At 32.9% G+C, this 22,459-nt stretch overlaps 3 protein-coding genes across 3 annotated transcripts; 2 read left to right on the forward strand and 1 right to left on the reverse strand.

The window, feature by feature from the left end:
- The first annotated feature begins 105 nt into the window (after positions 1 to 105).
- On the forward strand, positions 106 to 9,682 carry LOC105330326 (WD repeat-containing protein 54). The gene is made up of 9 exons (XM_034472643.2): positions 106 to 421; positions 598 to 660; positions 3,424 to 3,496; positions 4,073 to 4,129; positions 4,447 to 4,524; positions 6,034 to 6,166; positions 6,578 to 6,740; positions 7,342 to 7,410; positions 8,553 to 9,682. The coding sequence occupies exons 1-9, from the start codon at positions 194 to 196 to the stop codon at positions 8,682 to 8,684; spliced, it is 996 nt and encodes a 331-aa protein (XP_034328534.1). The 5' UTR covers positions 106 to 193; the 3' UTR covers positions 8,685 to 9,682.
- A 1,322-nt stretch (positions 9,683 to 11,004) lies between these two features.
- On the reverse strand, positions 11,005 to 18,945 carry LOC105330325 (E3 ubiquitin-protein ligase RMND5A). The gene is made up of 9 exons (XM_011431951.4): positions 18,779 to 18,945; positions 18,407 to 18,552; positions 15,562 to 15,699; positions 14,788 to 14,888; positions 14,448 to 14,614; positions 14,045 to 14,210; positions 13,544 to 13,646; positions 12,816 to 12,970; positions 11,005 to 12,326 (listed from the first exon to the last, which is right to left on the reverse strand). The coding sequence occupies exons 1-9, from the start codon at positions 18,912 to 18,914 to the stop codon at positions 12,263 to 12,265; spliced, it is 1,176 nt and encodes a 391-aa protein (XP_011430253.3). The 5' UTR covers positions 18,915 to 18,945; the 3' UTR covers positions 11,005 to 12,262.
- A 172-nt stretch (positions 18,946 to 19,117) lies between these two features.
- On the forward strand, positions 19,118 to 21,926 carry LOC105330324 (fatty acid desaturase 6). The gene has a single exon (XM_011431950.4). The coding sequence runs from the start codon at positions 19,225 to 19,227 to the stop codon at positions 20,284 to 20,286; it is 1,062 nt and encodes a 353-aa protein (XP_011430252.2). The 5' UTR covers positions 19,118 to 19,224; the 3' UTR covers positions 20,287 to 21,926.
- Positions 21,927 to 22,459: the final 533 nt, after the last annotated feature.

The following is a 22,459-nucleotide window of genomic DNA, read 5'->3' on the forward strand; positions in this document are numbered from 1 at the left end:
TTAAAGTTCCAAATTAATTTACTTTCCTTTAAATGATTTTGATCTGTAACTACGCTGGGAAATATGATACCTCAATTTTTGTAGGCTTAAACCACGTACAAATTATCAACTCGTTCATTTCTTCCCGCGCATGCGTCATAAAAGCGTACCGAGCAACAACGGATCAATCTGACCAGGCTTGCAATTTTCAACCATGTACCGCAAAGAAAAACCTTTAGTTTTGAAAAGTAGCGCTTCGTCTCTAAGTAACAATCTTTCTGTGCTTGTTGCGCTAGAAAAGGGAGTCTTGAACTACGCTGTGGTTCACAAAGCTGTTGTGAACATCATTTCGGCATCCACGGATGGTTCGACTGTTAACAGCCGAAACATTGTCTGCAAAGAGCCATCAGCTGCCCAACAGAGCACACCAATGATAATACAGGTAAAGAAATTGCATTAATTGCCTTTCATCCTCATAAAATCGGAAAATATTTGCATAAGAATATATAGCTCGAATTTCCTCGTATTAATTTTAAAAAGTATTCAATGAAAAATTATTTGTTTAAAAATTAAAAGCAGTAACAACACTTTGTGTATATTTTGATTTTTCTTTACCAGGCAAAATGGGTGTGTCTGCCTTCACGAACAGTGTTTGTCTTGACTTCGTTAAAAGGAATACAGGTACAGTAATTTGTATGAAGATGCAAGTAATATGAAGTCATTATCTCATAACCGAGTGGACCAGTCACAAAATATTGATAATCTTATGTGATTGTCAGAGGAATTTGGATACTGGCGCCTGATAACTCTGTTGGTAGATCTCTTGACCAGAGATTCAGAGGGTCAAGGTTTGAATCCTGATCTGGCCATCATTATTTCTCCCATCCCATTGCATTTGGTGCGTTACCAACCTCTTAAACTGACATGTTAACTCCTGCAATTGGAAAGAACCTGAAAATGTTGATCTTTGAGGGCAAAGATTATTTATGGAAAAGAATGTGATGGTCAAACACTTTTAATTGCTGGTGCCCTGAATAGCTCATTTAGTAGAGCACCTGACCAGAGATTCAGGGAGCCTGCTAGGGTACAAATTCTGGTCTGTTTCGTTATTATTTCACTCATACTATCAGGGTTGTCTCTAAAAATTGAAGTAGAAGGGAGAAATAAAAAAGTAGAAGGGGGTCTGCAGGTCTAGCTTATAGCTTAAAGGACAGGTGACACAAAATCATTTTCTTCTAAAAACATTTTCTTTGATAAATATAAATCAGTTTATAACAATTTCCCCATTTGACTAACATCAGATAAGAACACACAGCTCAATTAAGTTTGCCGAAAATCCCAGCTGCAACAGATCTCCGAGTTTTGCCGATCTTTAATGAGATAAGAAACCCCTGTGCATTATTCGTCAAAGATGACATAGTCAGCTATCGGCTACATAGTAAACAGAGCAATGGACGAGGATTTATTTACACGTACAGGATAGTGTATTTGTGTTGCAAATGATGATTTTGAAATAAAGCACTATCAGATTAAAGTGAATTTTAAATGCATATTTTATTGAAAAGTTTAGTGTATGAACCCTCTCCAAAACAAAATAGTAAGATTATAGAATGTACAAGATTATATGTTGTATTATTGGTTAATGGAGTTTTTGAGAAATTTTATGTACAGTAAGATAGTGGTTATAGAAATTGAAAAAAAAAGTAATTAAATTAGAATGAATCTGAAGATTCTGTGATTGATATTCTTTTATAGCAGATTATCATCCTGTCAGCCAGACAGGCAACCACTTGTTCAGATTGTCAGTTTTCAGTAAAGTTTGAAATGTATTTTTTGAATATGCATATTAATCCAATCTTGCAGATCCAAAACATTGATTTGAATAAGTTGATATTAATCTAAATATTGTATTTCTTTAAAAAAAACTCAACTGGGAGCAGGATGAGTTAGATTTTTATTATATCACATATAAATCCTTTTTTGTATACTATTTGTAACAATTGGTGTTGCTGTAAAAAAAATAATTCATTGTCCATCTGAATCTAATGTCAGTATATAAGAAGTCATCAGTGTGCATAACAGCTCATTTTGGGGCTTTTTTTAAAGGTTTGATCATTTTTGAAGGTTTGATCAATAGAAAATAAATTATACATAACTCAGAAGTACTACCAAAAATGATCTTCATAAACTATTAAAAGAAAGATCAAATTATATTTGGATAAAATTCAAGGATTCTGAGATTAATACGTTTTAAAAACCTGAATACTATGTTAAAAAACTACTGTTTCAGTCTTTACTGATTATGAAAATTGGTAGTTAAATTTCAATAAACAAACATGATCAAATACCATACTAAAAAATGAAATTAAAAGATGTTTGGGTTATTAGTATTGAGATTAAGGTAGATCCCTGATTTTGGGGAACTAAAGAAATTTACAAACATATTTGCTTACAGGTACCAGGATTTCTGGTAATACTTCTTAAATAAAAAAAAATCCTTTATTAAATTTATTTAGGGTTTAAGATCCGGTGAAATTCCTGGTTACAAAAAGTCTTTATACATTATCACTTACTATGTGTTGACAAAACAAAATCCTTTCTTTAGAAACAATGATTCTATGTTTTTGATGATTTTTATCATTTAAAAATCCAACATCTGACATTTTTTTCCAGCATGAAGCACACAGATCAATGAAAAGTTAATAGAACAGGTCACAATTTTTACTCCTATTCATAATTGCTGAGGAAACAGAAATGGGGTTTCTAAGCTTAGAATAACTCTGTTTGTGAACTGGGTTCTCAAACTTTTATTAGCAATGAGCAAAAGTTAATGACTTCAGATTTTAGATAAGAGCAAGTTAGAAATCCCTATGGTTGAAAGAGACAGCGAATGGGCAGTGTGTCGGCTATTACGTCGCACCGAAGGTTTCCGATCTCAGAGGCTTCAGATATGCATATTGAGGTCACGCGTCTTATCAGCTCAGTAATTCAGCAATAGCTGTGAAACAGATCATAGTAAGGAAAATTTTGCAGAAATTGTATCCCACTCACAATTCAACTTGTTGGTCAATGTTTTTGTGATTGTGTCACCTGTCCTTTAAGATTGTGTTTGAAATGCAATAATAGCCGGGTAATTACGTCACTTTAGGCGGGGAAATTCCCCGCCTCCCGGGTCTTAGAGACAACCCTGTACTATTAAACTGAAATTGGATGAAAACTTAATCATGATTGTAAAAAAATCAATAATTTATATATATGACCTCTATATCAAAGATATACATTTTTCCTACTGCATATACAGAACTTAGAAGTGCTAGAAGAATTTGCCCTAAGGCTAAATAAATGATAAATAAATAGTTCATATAGGTTCATATAACACATCTTCTTCTAATCATGAACTAATTATTTCTTTTTTAAAATTATTTTGAATTAATGTTTCCGCAGATGTTTGAATCGGATGGGTCTGCAATGATATACTGGCATGCTTTAGGAGATGTTAACAGTACAGATATATCAGGTAATGGTAATCATGTAACAAGTTATTTGTAAATATTTTGAAAATGATGCAACTTAATTGATTATTCTTTTACATTGATCAGTGACTGTAGTTGTGGAAATTATTTCATTTCCATTTAATCATCATTTTTATAACCCAGTTAAATAAGGTTTGATATTCTTGTTTTTAATGCCCAAAACTAATATTTAATTTATGGCAATATTTTAACAGAGTAAAAAATATATTGTTCTCATATTTTTATATGTTGAAATAACCTTGAATGTGGAACATTTTGAAATACATGTATTTAGCTTAAGTCTTTTCCATAACATTCAAAACATTTGATGTCATAAAGGAAAGAGGCTACAATTCAGAAGAAATGATGAAATACTTTCAAACAGTAAATAAGAAATTGATACACATAAATTTGAATGATTCCACAATAGTACTGTAGGATATTTGATTCATTGTGAACTTTGCTTTCTTGTTTTATTAAAGACCACCTTTATGCTATTATGTGTTGCATTGGGATGAAGTTACTTTAGATTCAGCATATATTCATTTATATTATTTTTTTTATATCACAACTCATTTCAGAACATGCAAATTTTGGCAGAGGAATCACTGGAATAGGAGAAAACTTCATTTGTATTGGTGAGGATAAAATTAAATCAACTTAACCTGAATTTCTAAAATTGTTATTTTTAATAGATTCCTTAACATTTAAATTGAATCATTCTAATGTTTATTTGGTGAAATCTTATTGATTTACTCACTAATACTAGTATACCGGTACTTGAAAATACATGCAGTGAGATGTGATATTTGAAAATGATTGGTTTTAAAAATAGTGCTATCAGATTGATGTGAATATTTAACCAAAAATTATTTGCAAAATACATTCATGTATTAGTTTCAATTGATGTTAAATTTTGTTAATTGATGCATGTATAATAATTATTAATTTAAAGGAACTCAACTTGGGGAGATTCATGTCTTCAATGTACCAGCCAAAGGAACAAATGTTACACAGAAGGAAAGTTTAGTAGGTGTGTACTCATGCAGATGAGTGTAAATGACACAATCCATCAACAACATATCAAATGGATACAGTCAATTTGTATGCCCCCTCCATAGAATGGCAGGGAGCAGTTAGTAATACCCTGTACCACCATTCCGTCATCATTAACTTTTTAAAATTCATTATGATCTTGGAAACAATTACACACATTCAAACAAATTTGATATATGAATACGTCATGGAATTAAGCATATTAAGTTCTATCCAGTTCTGATGATTTAGGACAGAAATAATGGATTTAGAACTTAGAAAAAAGAATAAGGAATTTTCATTTTTCACAATCTACTTTTAAAGGGATGTGAATATAAAGTTGCAATTGAATATACAAATATTTTACCAGAAAATATAGGTCAAATTTAAATTTGGTCCAGGTCAGATGATTTTTGACAAAGTTATTCCCCTTGAAAATATTGTACAAAAAAAAGAAATCTGTACACACAGATGTACAACTAAATATGGTGTTTGAAATATTGTCTGCCAGCGGGGGAATTTGTGGCGTTAACAACACCTTCAGTTTCTGTATATTTTCACAAAATTCTGTGAACACCAATTTTCATGGATTTTGGTGCAGCTGTCCAAATTAAATGACAATGCAAACTATTGGAAAAGTCACACCAAAATGTATTCAATTTGATGATATTGACCAGAAATATCTTTCTTTGCCAGGAGTAGTTTTAATCCTTGACCTTTGACCTCATATCTAAAAATATAAAAAGTAAAGGTCGTAAACCATAGGGAGATCCTAGTCAGACCTAGTGCCAGTGTTGATGTCTGTCTAGCACAAAGATCTTAAGATATTGATTTGACACAACTTAGTGTCTAACAACAGATATATACCAATTACAATTGTACCAGCTATTAAACAACATGTGCATTCAACAGAGGGTACTGAATATGTTTTTAAAAAATTCTAATACATGCCTATTTTATTCATTTATAATTTAATTCTGGTTGTAACGCGGCATTTGATTGGATAGAAAAATTTAGTTAAATTTGTATAACCTGGTTTGCACGTCACAAGACACGTCACAATGCACCAACGTACTAATTCACTTGACGTTACGTTTGAATTTTGAACAGATTTATATCATTTTTAAAAGTAAAACGGACTCAATTTGTACAGCAAATTCCAGAACATTAAATTATAAGGAATGAACTCAATATCTACCCAAGTTATACTCGTATAACCTGGGTTGGAGCAATTTACGCTTTTTTATAATCCGCTTCGCGGATTATAAAGCGTAAATTGCCCCAACCCAGGTTATACGAGTATAACTTGGGTAGACATTGAGTTCATTTCTTAAATATGACTACTGTATGAAAGTAGATGAGTAATAAACTGATAATGAAGTTATTTTAGAAATTGACTTATACATTGATAGGGCAGACTATCAGAAAAACATTGATTTTTTGTTGTTGTTGATTGCATGTAAAATTAAAATAAAACCTTTTATAATACCCTTTTGTCTTTTGTCAGGACATAGATACCCTATTTGTGACTTGGCCTCAAGTGGAAACCAAATGGTTAGCTCAGATGAACAAGGAAACATAATCATTTGGTCCCTTTCTGGGTCGTCATTTAAACAGACCCATTCCATTAATGGCTCAGGGTAAGTTCCTCGTGGGTCTTAACTACACTTGAGTGTTAGGAGTAACATAAAACCACAGCCAAAAGGTTTTGGAATATCTCATTTGGTAAATAATCTCATTATTAACAGTTAAACATTTTATGATTTATTTTATTTGTAATAGAAAACAGAAAAAAAAATTTGGGTTTCAAAAAAAGACATTCTAGAGCTTAAAATTTTCTGTTAAAAATGAAATCATACTATGATTATCAAATAAAGCCTGTCAAGGATTGCAAGGTAGAATTCTAATGCTTTTGAAAAAAAGAAGTATATTTATGGAAATGAAAAGAAATTACTAGTATTGTCAACAATCTATATCTTTTGAAATGCAATCTGGATGTATAGGCACCAATTTCATACAATGTTTGGTACTATTTTAAGGTTTTTTTTTAGATTTCCATGTAGCACCATCCTTATGTGGAAAAATGTGATTGTTGCGGGCTTTGGGAATGGTCAAATCAGGTTATACAGTGCAGAAACGGGAAAACTGGCTGCCCAGGTCAACGCTCACGCGCGATGGGTCACAGCATTAGACGTGGCCTCAGACAATGGAATGGTCAGTTTGCCGTGAATTGTATTAATAAATCCAATAATTCTTTGATGAGAAAAAAAATTAACCCTTGCTGGAATACACAAGTTTTGTATTACATTGTTGTATCATTACATACTTTTCAACTTCTCCAATTCCACTGATTTGAGACAAAATGTGTAGACTGTGTATGGCCAAAAAAAGTTTGTGTTTCATTTCTCAAGCATTGCCTCATCAGACCAGGGAACACAGTCTCACCTTTGACATCAGTCTTATTTTTCCACTATGTATTTCTTTTGTAATACTAGTGAGATTGAGATCAAAATTTATTTCATCTTAGTTTAATACTCTGGAGCCTAGTCAGATGCTGTCACATTGATAAAAAAAAAAGGGGGGAATAACTCAATCTTTCAATTCTATGTTAAGTAAAAAAAATCGATTTGAGTTATTCCCCTTCAGAAGTTTTAAAATAAAAACTATCATCCACTTGCTGCATTATGTCAAAACCTTTTGGCCTAGCTGAGAAAATTTTTATTTGGGCTTATACCGGTAGTTCCCATAACTCTTTATTCTTGAAATGTTATACTTGCAGGTATTAAAGATTATTCCATAAAATGCTGTTTTTCAGTTGTTATCTGCGAGTGAAGATTCTTATGTCCGAGTCTGGCAGTTGAAGGAAGGCAACCAAATGCCTGAGGTGAGTTTATTTTTTATCATTTTAAAAAAAGTACTTTTACAAAAAAATTTCAAAAAATAGAAAGAAATGAGAGAGAAATCGTTGCATAACAAACACACTTAAAGCGTGTTTGGGCTCTTAGTAGACGTTCATTAATTCTTTGGATTAATGATCACAAAAATCACTTGATACTAATGATTTTTATTTTTTTGAAAAGATATTCTATTTCACTTTTATAATTTTGATTGAGCATGTAATATCAGGAAGATTTTTTCCTGAATTGTGCACAGGAACTCTAAAAGATAAATTGATCAAGTATTATTGATGTTTTTATTCCTTTTTTAAAAGATAAATTGTGCAACACTTAAAGCTTATGCTTGTGCATGTATTTGAATTCATTTTTTATTCATAACACAAGGTTTATACTTCCTTAAAGTTAATACTTCATTTGAATGGTCTAGTGAACCCATTGGGTTCCAAAGGCTCAGGATATCCCAGAAAAGAAAATTAGGGAAGAAAATCTTGATTTTGATAAGGAAGCAAACATATTGCAAAAACGCAGTCATTAGTACCAAAAAGAGCAACTTGTATGATCTTTTGTATATACTTTTAAAATTACAAGCTATAAAAAGAATAAATGTGAAAGACTTAGAAACATTTAGTACACTTCAAATATTTTATAATAGCAATAGCAGTTTTTCAAATCAAAAATACATATAGTATACATGTATTTAAATGTATGTTTGTTCAAGTTTAAAACACATTTATTTATTAAAGGAATGAATTCTGTATCTTCCAATATACAGATATAACTTAGGTTGGAGATAAAGATGTCTATATAGGGAAAAAAGTAAAATGTTTCATCCCACCAGTCATTATCTGTATCAACTCATAAGCCATTAATTGCAAATTCATTTTTTATGATGCAATGTTTTATAAGTGCGTACAGAAATTAACACAAACCATTCACCTAAAATATAGACAAATTAAGGAAATAAATTATGAAGGAGAGGAAATACTATTCGCATATTATCAGTGCATACAGAAATTAAGACAAATCATGCACCTAAAATTTTAAGCAAATAAATTATGAAAATTCGTATAAACTAATTTATTTAGCCAATCAAATTGCACGTTACAAACAAGCTTTGAATTATTCATAGATTGAGTATGTAAACCAGGAGTGTGTGACGGACCAGCAGCTGGTGGGGGTTCAGTTCCTCCATCCCCAGGGTAAGGCCTTCTGTACCACGGGCTATGACAGCTGTGACCTCTCCTTCTACGTTCAGAGTTGATGCACCATGGTATAGCCTCCATTGTTTAGAATCACAGAGAGACTTTCACTTTAATACATAACTGCAACGCCTAGAGATTATATTCCACAGAAGACTTGTGGCTGAGTTACATTGTGAATGTGATCATGTTTGTCGTTGGTTGGTCTGTCTGTCTGTCTGTTAAGCATTTTCTTTATCAGTGTTAACTGTTTGTTGTTGTAGTAACAGATTTAAATTTGTCTTTTATTGTAACTGTTTAGTTCATCAAAAGTGATCTCCCTTGAGAAAATGAAGTCTGGATTTTTATAAGAACAGGTGAAAGGATTACTTCATGTTATGAAATAGAAATGATTTTGATTTGATATACATGTACATGTGATATGAATAAAGTGATTCATGACTTTTCACAACAGGTATGAATTTTCAAACTGGTATATAGAAACTTAAGATAAATATTTTATATACTTCTATGTATTGTAACTTTATATGATGAGAACATATTTTCTTATCTTTTGAATTATTGTGCAACAGAAAGTAATCATGTGTTCAAAGTTGTGTATTGACTTTTTTTTTACACGCAGACACCCGTAAATAAATGACATATGACTATCTGTGACTGATGCATATATTACACAATAGGCCCAATGATTTTATTGTACAGTTGTTTTTTGGGGGTTGTATAGTGCAGGATCTGATTCTTTTAGTGTAAATAGTACTGTCTGAGCAGGCCTTGCAGAGCAAGGTGTTCTTTTTCTTTTTTACTACAACCTGTTCATTATTGCAATTATCCTATTTATTATATTTTCTTATTTAAAATGCATGATATCTTAATTAAATGCTATTAATGTCCATTTTTTCAGTTACAAATTGTTTAAACCATTGATGATGATTGTGTATGTAGTGAATACTTTATCATTGAGATGAACATTATCGTAATATTGTTAGTGACCATGGTAAATTAAATTTCTACGTTCAGTGTGTGCATTCTCCGTCCATTCAATAAATGTTTTTATTGGTCATCCATATGTCTGGTTTTTTTTGGAGCTCACCTGAGTTGAAAGCTTTTGTGAGTGTTTCTAATCACCTTTTGTCCAATATTAATATGCTGCCTCTCCATCTGTCTTTCCATTAACATAGTAAAGCTTCAAAGTTTAATTGGAGCATATTTGAACCAAATGTATGACATTGTAGGTCAGGTGAGTGATGTGACCCATGGGCCTCTTGTTTATTCATGATGAAGGACAAATACATGACTGTACATGTGCGATTGAAGATACACTAGATATTTCATTTGGAAATCTTGTAGGCAATGAAATAATATAATATGTTGTACATAACCTAGTACATGTACTATAGAAGTGGTTATTTATGCTGATGGTTAAGTACCCGGTATGTGTTTTCTATAGTCAGAGTATGCGCAGGTATTGAATATGCAGATATGTAATTTACCACTGACATTGAAGTTCTGACTTTTTTTTACCATACATGCAGGGGTATTTTATGTGGTTTTAAGCTTTGCATGTGACTAGGGTAAATTTCTCCTGCAACGTAAATAACCCTTTTTACAGTATGCATTAATTTCATTGCTGTATTAAAAAGGGGATCTCAATTTTCTTCTTTTGAATTTAAAACTAAGTTATTCCTCAGTTTTAAATTTATGCATAAAAATGAAGATAAAGTTCCTGTTTACTAGATGCATGTAATATTTTGAAGTTAAAGTCTAAGATTTAATTCTTTTGGCCATTCTCAATTATAGTTGCTATACACATTTATGTATTTTGACAAAAAGAATATGCCTTGATTATGTTGCACAAAGAATTTATTTTAAATCCTTTTAAAAGGTTTAATAGCGTATCAGCTGGATTCATAATAATATGAATGCATATCACCCATGACAAAGAAAAGAAGATCTTTTAAAGTTTTCCCAAGAGATTGGGGCTACTTAAAAAAAATTTATGCTACATGTAGATACAACATTTTAATTGGTCTATTCACTGTGTGTTTGCCCTTTGTGCCATCATTTATAAAAAACATATTTGTATTTGGAAGATGTTGTATCATCAAAATTGGTTTATTACGTTGTAAACGTTGACATGTTAATCTTTCCAAAAATACTTAAATGTAACAAATTTTAATTAAACTTTGCACAAAGAATCTGTGGGTGAGAAAGCTTGTTCAAATGAAGGGTCATGCCCTCTTCTAAATGAAAAATAGGGTATGAATTTTCAAAGCCCTTTCATCAATTTATCCAAAGCTTTGTATTCAGGAAAACTATATTTCAAATCCTACATTACCTGTAAACAAAGTGTACAAACTATAATGATCAACAAAATCTTTGTAATTTTCTTAAAAATAATTTATTTTCTCAATATTTACATCATAACAAAAAAAATTAAATCACAATGCCATAGCCCCCTGTAAATTTGTCAACAACAACACAGGTATGATGCCGCCATGTACAATACAGGTACATGTAAATAGATTGGCTACATAGAACAGGATGGACAAAATTACAAAGTCTGAAGAAAAAAAACACATTGAAATAAGCTATAACAAAACAAGATATAAATTACACGTCATCATCAGTATCAGTTGTACAAGCTTCTTAAAAACCAATCATATTAAAATCCAGTTGAAATGTTTTACTACAGCAAACTAGATTTTGCGTTTCATTAAATTAATTGAATTGCATGATCAAATTATTTACAGGATTGTTGTATCTAAAACCACACCAACTCCTTGAAAACAAATTGTTTCTAATCTTGTAGTTTGCACTTTCACAAACAATAAACTAATCTTGTAGTTTGCACTTTCACAAACAATATACAAAGCTTTGTACATGTACTATGTAATTCACTGGGAAACTGTAATTTTGATTTCAAATGCTGTTCCAAATTGTAAAAATGAGTAAAAATTTCTTACAGTACAAAAAATGCTCATTTTTACTCCCAAGTACATTGTCAGTTCCATCCATATGCTACATCTGAAAGATTGTACAGTAAAACATGCTTATAATGAAGTCCCAGGGACGGGCAATTAAACTTCGATATAAGCGTAATTTGTTATATACGTCAAGTTTACAACATGAATTAGTCTTGGGGAATGAAATTCACTTCGCTGTAAGCGTCAATTCATTATAAGCATGTTCGCTATAACAGTGTTTTACTGTAATACTATTTATGTGTTATCATGCTTTACTTTTCACACTCAATCTTTCTTAATTTTTTTCTGTCTGCACAGCAGGCAAAGATACCATACAATAATTTTACATATACAAAAATCCATATTCCTGATTACAGGTAGCAGGGCAAAATACAGTACTAATTGCTTTCTGCAGAGCTGATTGGATAAACAAAATAACAGAAACAAAGCAATGCTTACAGATATAACATCCTGATTGGTCAATACAATCAATCAATCATCTGATTGCTGATAAAATCCCTGACAGCTGATTGGTGGAGAGTGTGTTGTGACAGCCATTGGTTACCATTTACCTGTCATATGACAGGAAATTTAGCTCCATTAACAGGTGAATCAGTCACTAGATATCCCGAATCACAGGAAGCTATAAATACTATCTGCTCTCAAACATAGTTTGTTCAGAAGAAGACTTGCTTGGCATCTGAGGGCAGCTGCTCTACTGGACAGTATGGACACTTCACTCTTAAAACATAAAATGAATTCAAATTAAGGTGGCTCCGTATAGTTTCTCAAATCAAATCAGCAGAAAATTACTGAATTATGATAGACAGCATGATGCAATCAAATAGGTGATAAATATGCAATTTTGGATAAAAATAATACAATTTCAACAAAATTAATTCAGAAAATATGAACAAAAGCCAAAGTTCGATTTGAACTTGTGATTTGCGGTTCAAAAGCCCAAATCTTTAACCTTTATTTAAAGATATGATGATATTCATATCAAGACAATTAATACAAACAATTTAACAAAACATTTAAAATGCCATCTTGTGACGTAGTGTCTTAAAGAGTTAAGTCTTGATGTAGTGAGGTACCTCAAAATAATGCATAGAAAAACCATATTTACCATGAAACTTGAAAAATGACTTTTGAGAGAATTTTTGTTTAATCTGTGAGTACTAATAACAGATCAAAATATGGTTCAATGATGACCGGAAGAATGCTTACTTGTTGTTATTTGAGAGTTTGCCGAGAGCATCGCGAGAGATCACATGACCACAGATTAATCTCATTGGTGGATTCACTTCTGTGCTTTGCTGTCGTAGGATCGGGCAGGCAAATATTGAGTGGTATCTGTATTCTCTGCCCAAGTCTATCTCCACCTACAATCATCATCATCATTATCATCATCATCATCAACATCATCATCAATATTTTATCCATTTAAATGTCATTACTCCTAGTATACAACTTAACACATGCAAAGGTAGGTCACTGCTCATTTATGACGCTGACCTTACTTAATACAGGTGCATGTACCTTGATTCATAATTACTTTTTAATTCATACAATAACTAAAGTCAATTCCATTATAATGACCTCTGTCTATGCACAATTATTCTACGCATGTAATACATTAAAAATTTGATAATGACCCTTTTGTTGACCCATTTTAATCTTATCCCACATAAACTCATATTGGTTGACCCATTATAATACAATATATTCCAAAAATAGAGACTGTTCTACTACAGACCCTAGTTAGGTAGTCTTTAAACTGATTAAACTGAAATAACTTTAACCAGTTTTATTCTGTTCAAATAATACAGACTACAAAGTACAGTTGACCATTGAGTGGTCTTCATTTAAAAGGATTCTAGCTTCTGCTTGGGGCACTGACCCTAGATGACCTTCAATACACTTGACCCCAGTTGAACTTTGACTGACATACTGACCGGTAGCTCTTCCTTGTTGCTCCACACTCCAGACACCTGTCTCTGCTGCATCACCTGCCGTATGTTAAGTAGTGGGGGGAGGGCAAGGCAGCCTGCTCGAATGCTGAACGATGAGATTAGCATAAGAGTAAGTATCACACAAGATAAGAAGAAATTACAAAAGAACTTGTATGTTTTAAATCCAAATGTACTAGAACATAACAAAAACAATGATGAAATAAATAACTAAATGGAGGATGATTCTATGAAAAATTGTCACATCAAAGTTTTATGCAAATACATGTACAAGCATATACACATCATTCTATACAATGGCATAATGTCTTTATTAACAGCATTCTATCAAATCTGTTTGATGGTTTAAGAGGAACTGTGCTGATAAAACACGGGAATAACTGACAGACAGATAATAAGTCAAAACATTATAAACCTGCAACTCCTTTTTCGGGTATAAATACCTGTATTTTCATTTAAGCTACCATTGTGATTTATCTTCCTTACCTGACACTCAAAGGACTTTCGACGGACATTCCCAGCAATGTGCAGGCATCCCTGGTGAACACATCACAGATCTCGTCCCAGTAAATGGGAGCCAGGAGGTGAGAGTAGGGTGAGTTTTCTATCCCCTGCTGGAGGTACAGCATACTTCCCATCAGAATCTGAAGGTCTACAGCATTAAAACAGGAAAAAACAGTTCAAAGATGGGCTACGAGCGTAGTCAAACTTTTTTGTACATACATGTAGATGTTTGCATAATAATAGAAATATTTGAAGCATCAATAAAAATTTTGTATTTCTTAGTTTTACATTTATTTGATTTAGCTAGATAATATGAATCTGAAATTTTACACTCTGAAATTTTACACTCCTTTTCAAAGACTGATTCAACTGCATTTGAATATACCCCTTGTGTGTCTGTCTGCAAATGCCTCAAAGTTTCGGGAGTACTGCAAGGCCTGAGACTGATGGCTGGGGCCCTGCTTCAACAGATCAATGAACCTCAGGCGATGGAGTTTAAACTCCAGGGAACTCCGAATCTCATTCAAATTGTCCCGGTTCTCCTCTGCCCAACTAATTAAAGGAAAAAATTGACAAAATATATAAAAAATTGCTACCAAACTGCAAAAACAGGTTTCCACTCCTAAAATAAATTTATTTAATACTAGTAAATAAATATTAAAGAATCATGAAATTCAATGATACACATATCTCTAAGCAGCATAGCATCAAGGCCATTGGTATACCGTAATGCAGGGATCAGGTCTCTCTGTTTTAGGGCCCCTAATATCCTGTGAAGCTCCAAGAAAGGCTCCTTTTTTTCGGCAGCTATCTCCAAATCTGCATCCTAGAAAAATTAATGAAAAACCAACATTTTAGGATCTTAAATTATTTCTTCCTTAGTTAGGAGAACATTAACAAGATCATAATTTTCAACCCCCATTCAGTCTCGTTGATTTTTTTTATTGTACCCAAAAGGGAGCTTTACATGTGTTGAATATTTACAATTTAAAAAAAAAAAATTGGTATCAATATGAAGAACAGAATATTTGTACAGTTGATTTTTTTTCTATTTTTCTACTGTTATAGTGTGACAAATAATTTTTAGAACCATTTTGACAAGACCTTGGACTTTCAGTAGGGCATAGCTATTTATTCCTTGTGTCAAAACAAGTTAAAAATGATGTGGTTTCAAGCGAAATATTCATAACTGCGTAGTCTTACGCTTAGCTCAAAAGCCAGACAAATCTTGTTGATTTCAAAGAGCCATGGCTTAGTGGATAGCAATGAAATAGACAGGCCTACGTCACATTGCTGTTTGACACAACTACCTAAAGTCCAAGCTCTTGTTAAAATGGTTCTAATTGGACTGCAGACATCTGACAGACTATTCAATCCATTGTAGCTCTTCAGTCTTACCAGCATAACGATTTGTTGAGAATTTTAATACATTCACAAAACTTCCAAAACAAAAGACTCAACCAATAGACTATGCAACCCCCATATGAAGTACATTTTACCTCTATCAAAGCATCTGCAATATGTAGCATGCCCTGTCTCATGAAGTGCTCAGAAATAACTTCATTCAAAAGGAATCTCTTTTCTTCCTCCTCAAAGTTACACTCTTGAGATATGGAAGTAAAATCTGTCACAAAATTCTGGGGAAAAAGAAATTAATATTGACATACAGAAATATTAGACTCAGTTGCACAATATAGATGTACATGTACTGGTAAAAGCACACGAAAATACTGTTGAGAATGAGTTTGTGGAGTAATTCCATGTATCGGCTGCCTGTAAACTGTGATGTCACCCAGTGGAAATGCATGGGATGCTTCTACTGCCAGTTCCGAGGTCTACAGCTAGCAGTCCTAGAGTTAGGACGTGCGTAGTCAAGACAGGAACTTGAACTTCAAGACCCGATATGCATAATGTCCTAATGGCGTGTATTTTGTAAAATACTGATTTGAACAGTGAAATAAGAACAATATTTTATCTAATTGTATAGATCGTACTATTTTCTCTCAGAAAAACACAAAAAATAAATAATAACTTCTTTCAAATTATTTTTACAGAGCATATAATTTTTTCAGGGGTATAATGTCCTGATTTTTTTTTTGTATAATGACCTGATGACCTGATGATTTTTAAAAGTCCACAACTATAAATTCTAAGCTTTGTGCTTCATTATTTATATTGACATAGTTTGCTATGATCACCTAAATGAAAATTTTAAAGTTTGAACATATATAAATGGTTACTTTTTCCAAAAATCACTTTGATCTAAAACACGGGGTATAATATCCTGATTTCAGAATGGCCTGATTGACCTGATCAAGTAGATTATGAACCGGATGCTATGATTCTGACAATTTAAGAACGAAGAAAACATTCCGATAATACATAAAAATAAACTAATTCAGAATTTTTTTAAAATCTTAGTTATTAAGACTGCTCTCTCTCTCTCTCTCTTTTTTTTTCGGGGGGGGGGGGGTTAAATAAGATGAATGTAGGTATTATAGGCTATAAGTAAGTAAGTAAGTATGTAATCTTTATTGTTCAGAAAATAAACATACACTGTATTATATAAACTATGCAAACTCAAGGTTCTGAAGCAAGTTTTATACTCATACACTGTACATGTATATTTTCAATCATATCTTTGTTTACCGCTTGATGTTGTGTTATTTTCTTTTCTTTTTTCATGTATTATGTGTTCAAAGTGGCATATAGGCCCGACGGGCCGGGTGTTTAATCTATGCTGACTGTTGTTAATATTACACTTGGAAATGTATACACATGTCACTATAAATAAATAAATTACGTACTTATAAAGGCTACTGAATATATACAGAGGGGTACAATCTGTCAAACACTTTACGCACCATACATAATCTGACACATAATACCAGAACAAATGATATATTGAAACATTTATATATATTAAAAAAAAATTATCATAACAAAATAAAGAACATAGTCACATAACTGCAACGGTGTGTGCATACAAATTGAGTAACGTGCGCTAGGGCGTTACTCAATTTGTATGCACACACCGCTGCAGTTATGAGACTATATCTTTCAAAAAATAATGATTTAATGCTTATATTTACATTTTTTTTAACTTCTTGCCTTGTCTGCAAATGTGATTTATACGTCAAAATTTCTGTTTTATCCTAAGGGTAAGTTCTAATCAATGGAAAAGCCACTGTAACAGCCACAAGTGTGAACTTTGATTCTCGCTTGTGACGTTGCATTTTACAGCGTTCAACGTTTGTGACGTCATAATAAAACTAGTCATTCTAACCTTTGAGTACCCTGTGTGTGTTACGGTCTTATAACTGCAGTGTCTTTTCACACACTTTACAAGCAAAAAATATTTGGAATGTAAATATGTAAAAATATTGTTCTTATTTCATTGCATAAATCAGTATTTTACAAAATACACGCCATCAGGTCATCAGGACATTATACATATCAGGTTATTATACAGTCCCGTCAAGACACTGCATGGCAAGTCGGGGTTCCCTACAGATTTATAAAGTGCAGAAACACTAAATTAGGGTCCCAGCATCCAACTGCATTAAAGATATCTAGATAGAGGCTCTAACAGGAGTAGTTAGAAGCATCCAATGCAGGTGATGTCACAGGCAGGTGATGTCACAGGCAGGTGATGTCACAGGCTTTTGACAGCCCAAGCATGGAAATTCTCCACTGAACACTACAAAATCTTAATTATTTGGGAGTTGATTTTAATCAACACTCCTACGCAGTTACTCTGGCAAACCGAAAGTGAAACAGTGTTTGGACCTTAGCACAAATCATCACCGCTGACAAGACTTAAATCTTGAAAATGATAGATACATTCGGTGTACTGTATGCTGTACCATTGTTTTTCAAAAAAAGTATTTATAAATACCTTGAAAATAGTCAGATTTTATATAGTACGAACAATTTAATTGTTGTTGGGTTTTTTTGGTAGTTGTATGTATTCCTACGCCAGAGTTCAATATAGTCTCGTTCAACCAGACGCTCGGCTGTATCCGTAAATCTCCGAGAAGCAAAGAGTCTCTCTTGGTAGTCAGATATTAACGGAGACATATTAACCGAGCGTCTGGTTCAATATTGCTTGGATCCAGACATGTATAATTTTAGAAACATTTCCATTACTGATACACAGTTTGATGGAATTAATTCTATCTTTAAATATTACACAACATGATTCATATGGGGTTATAAATATGCGCATAATTCAAATACAGACTAAAAACTACTTGCCAGGCAAAATAACATATCGTTGATTTTAAAATTGATAATAATAAAAAAAAATCAACTCCAGACAGTACTTCAGTACTTTGATCTTACTCTGTCAACAGACTTCCCAACTTTAGACACTGTGCTATGCAAGTCCTTGTGTTCTTGTCCCATTCTCGATATGGCTTCTTTTATTTTACGAATCGTCTGCATCAAGATAAGAGACTGGGTGGGTGTGATTTCATGTTCTTCTGGAGCTAAAATTCGAGGCAATTCGGGTTACGTCATACGTATTTAACTGTTTAATGCAATGTGTTTTTCAAAATAATATTCAAAATATTGTTCTAGAGTAAAATTATTTATTTCCGATGTAATTTATCTACTATGTGATGTGCAAATTAATTGTAATATATTTATAGTTTTGAACAAAGGCATTTACTTTTCTTTTGTAAACAAACAAATCTAAACAATAAAAATGATTACCATCATTCAATTCTCTTTGAATATTCTGAATAGATGATATCAGTTCCTCTAAATTTTTCTTTGAATGGTCCCTAAGACCACCAAACTTTGACAATACACGATCAACTTCTCTCTCAACTGCATTACACGACTCCATCTTTGTTTTTCGTCCTTCACCTTCTGCAAATTAGGGGTATGCGGTGTTTTCGAGGAGGGGAAAATACATTAGGCCTATTTCGCATAAATGTTAAAATCGCGATTTTCAATTTATATTTAAATATCATGTTTATGAAATATTTGATTTTAGCCCCAAATTTTGTGCACTTAATTAATTTATTTGTGTGTTTCATTATTAGCGTTTAATAACTACTCCCTAGGGTTCAAAGGGCAACACATGATTAGATCCGGCTCGACTGTGTAGCGGTCACTGTCAGTAGCTGAAAACCTTGGTACTCCTTACAGGAACCATGTCTTTCGCCAGTTCAAAGAAAGATCCCAACGAAGAAAATGGCACGGAGATTGTATACGACAAGGTGAAACTGGCTGATATTCCGAAATTCTCCGATTTAAACCAAGAAGTGATGGCCTTTGTGGATAAATGCACTTGGATGGATAAATATGGGGTAGACTGGTGCATAACTTCCCTTGGCTTTGTCATGGTGTATGTAGCGCTGGTCTGCATGCAGTCATCCAACCTCCTGACATTTTGTTTAGGCGTGTTTATATATGGATACTGTTTCCAAATGTTCTCTGTGCGCTGTGCACACTCCAGTGTGCACAACGCTTTGTGCGAGTCCCGCACATTAAATCGCATTTGGGGCTATTTCTTTGGAGACCTATGTGGTTCGTTTTCATCTGACGTCGGATATGATATCCACATCCGCATACACCATCCACACACCAACATAATTGGCCTGGGTGACTCCAGCAGTTGGAAGGTGTCTTTCCTCCCTGCTCTCTTCTACATGTATTGCGCCCCTCTTCTCCTTCCTCTGATGTCAGTACCTGTCTCCATCAAAGAGCTCTGGGGACAGTGGATGAAAATGGCGAGGTATTGCACCCTCATGATGATTGGAATAGCCATCAACTTGATCCTGTTGATGAAAATTTCAGGATTTTCTTTCATCGGAGCCTGCTTGTGCATTCACGTGTCTCGTGCCCTCTTATCTATACCGTACATCCATGTCAATATATTTCAACACATTGGGCTTCCAATGTACTCACGGGACCACAGACCAAAGAAGATCTATCAAATGTCAACGGGAGTCCTAAACCTGCCCCGCAATCCGTTTTTGGACTATACCTTCGGACACGCCATAATCAGCGCTCACGTGGAGCATCATCTGTTTCCGCACATGTCCGACAACATGTGTCTAATGATCAAACCCATCGTGTCCCAATTTCTGCGGAAAAACGACCTGCCATACAATGAGGATAATTACCTGAGCAGAATGTGGCACTTCACCGTGAAATATAAAGAGTTGATGGTGAATGCACCACCCATTACTCATTTCGTTGGAATCCAGTAAAGAACTGTTTGCTTTCGGAATGGCTGTGGTAAACACATTAACTTGACATCCTTTTGAACAATGCTTGCTTTAATTCACTTTATATATAATTACAGAAAAGATAGGAAGACTTTATAATTTTACACGAATTTTATTTGCTGAAAATGATATGATCAGAAATGATTTTTGCTTTCCCATGATTTTAACGTATTGAAGGTTTTCCAAACATTGAAATTTACATAAAATACTAAACAAATTCAAATCTTCACTCAAAATGTGTTTTTCTTTATGTCATTGTAAATCTGCAATCGCAAATTCTTGAATTGCTCTTAAATAATGTTTTTTGTTAATATTGATCTGGTTTAAAAACCGTTTTTTGAGAATTAATAGATGGAAATCAAAATATGTATCGCTGTATAATGGGTTATTTTCACCCTATGTAATGTAATTTTTGCCATTCACATGCAAACAGTTTGGCCCATCTTGAATTTGGGCAGACACATTTTTATGTTTAAGGAGAGATGATTTGAGACGCTGGAATTTTTGCCCAATGACAATGTTGGCAAAAGGGGCGCAAACAAAACGAGGGCGTGTATTTTCGTGTATACCGTATTTATTCTCTGATTAACTTGATTTGTTTAATACTAATACAGTTATTATTTCATCATATACATTTATGAATATCGTACATGTAATATGATATATGCAGTGATATTGAATTATTGATTGATTTTATTGTTTACGTTTGTTTATTCACAAAGCTTGAAGACTGTGATTCATGTAATTTTGATTTTATTAGTGATTACACATATACAACAATGTACAATGCAAACTCTCTGGTTTTAACATGTTTAATGGATTCATTGTTTTATTTTTTATTGCTACGCGTGATACATCTTGGTGCTTTGTGAAATATTAAAGGGACCCTCCCCATGTATTGCATTCTGTCCCTCCTTTCCCCCCCCCCCTTTTGAGTAAAAGCCATATTGGAATTTTATGCTTGATACTAATCGGAGGTGAGGTGGATATCGGAAGTTTTGGAGGGGAGGGGGTCATATCTCTTGTTTTCATTTACTTGATTGAATCTGTTGCATTCACAGTATTATTTTTTTGTTTTTCTTTAAGTATTATTAATCAATGTAATAATTACTAACAATTTTATTTATTCAATTGCAATTTATTTTTGTTGATTTTTTAACATAATTTTAATGAGCAGGGCTTTCAGTATTATTTGTGGAAGAGATGGTGCATGTATTACAACACATTTGAAGACAGTTTAAAACAAATCCTTTGGTTTACATTTACTTTGCCAATGATAAAAATTGGAATTAATTAAGGTGGCTACAACTTTTTATTATTGGCTAAGATGGAAAAGAACCTAATATACAATGTATTAACTTTATGTTAATTATTGCCAAATGCTTGGAGATAAAAGAAGTTCTTGAATTGGAAAATAAAACAAGACATAAAATTTTATGTACTTTTGTTGTTGCCAATTTTATATAAATGTGTAAGATCATTGATAATGCTTAAGTATAATTTTATATGAAACATTACATGTACTAAAAATGCTATGTCATATTCAAAATATTACAGTACTTATAAGGTCCTTTTAGTGATGGGGTTCAAATTTACACAATCATTGTCAGAAATAATTGTTTTTGTATTTTAAAAAACTTAGAGTAAATGCTTTTAAATCCTATTTAATGGGTATTTTTTTTTGTTGGGACATTAAGTCATGACAAATCAACTGTTCTGTTTATATCTTGTTATTAAATGATTTATGTCATTAACTGTATTCTTCTTATTAGAGAGAGAGAGAGAGAGAGAGAGAGAGAGAGGGGAGAGAGAGAGAGAGGTGTACATGTATGTGTTATGAAAAATTAAGAGATTATTAAAGGAATGCACAGGGGACTTATGCATTGAAAACAAGTCTTCAAAACAGTTTAAGGACTAAGTACATTCGTGGAGATTTAATGACACCATTTGAGGACAGATTAAATTACTATTGGCATGATTGTGTGCACCCGTTTGACCTTGTTTAAATGTGTATTTCATGTACTGAACAAAATCCAGGGCCACATATTTTATCAGATAGGAGAGCACAATCGTAGAGACACTAACCAAATAAATAACTCATCACTGATATGTTCAAACAATTTTATAATATCGCACACGGCGCCATGTACGTATA

Source organism: Magallana gigas, chromosome 8 (genome assembly GCF_963853765.1).
Source record: "Magallana gigas chromosome 8, xbMagGiga1.1, whole genome shotgun sequence".
NCBI lineage: Eukaryota > Metazoa > Mollusca > Bivalvia > Ostreida > Ostreidae > Magallana > Magallana gigas.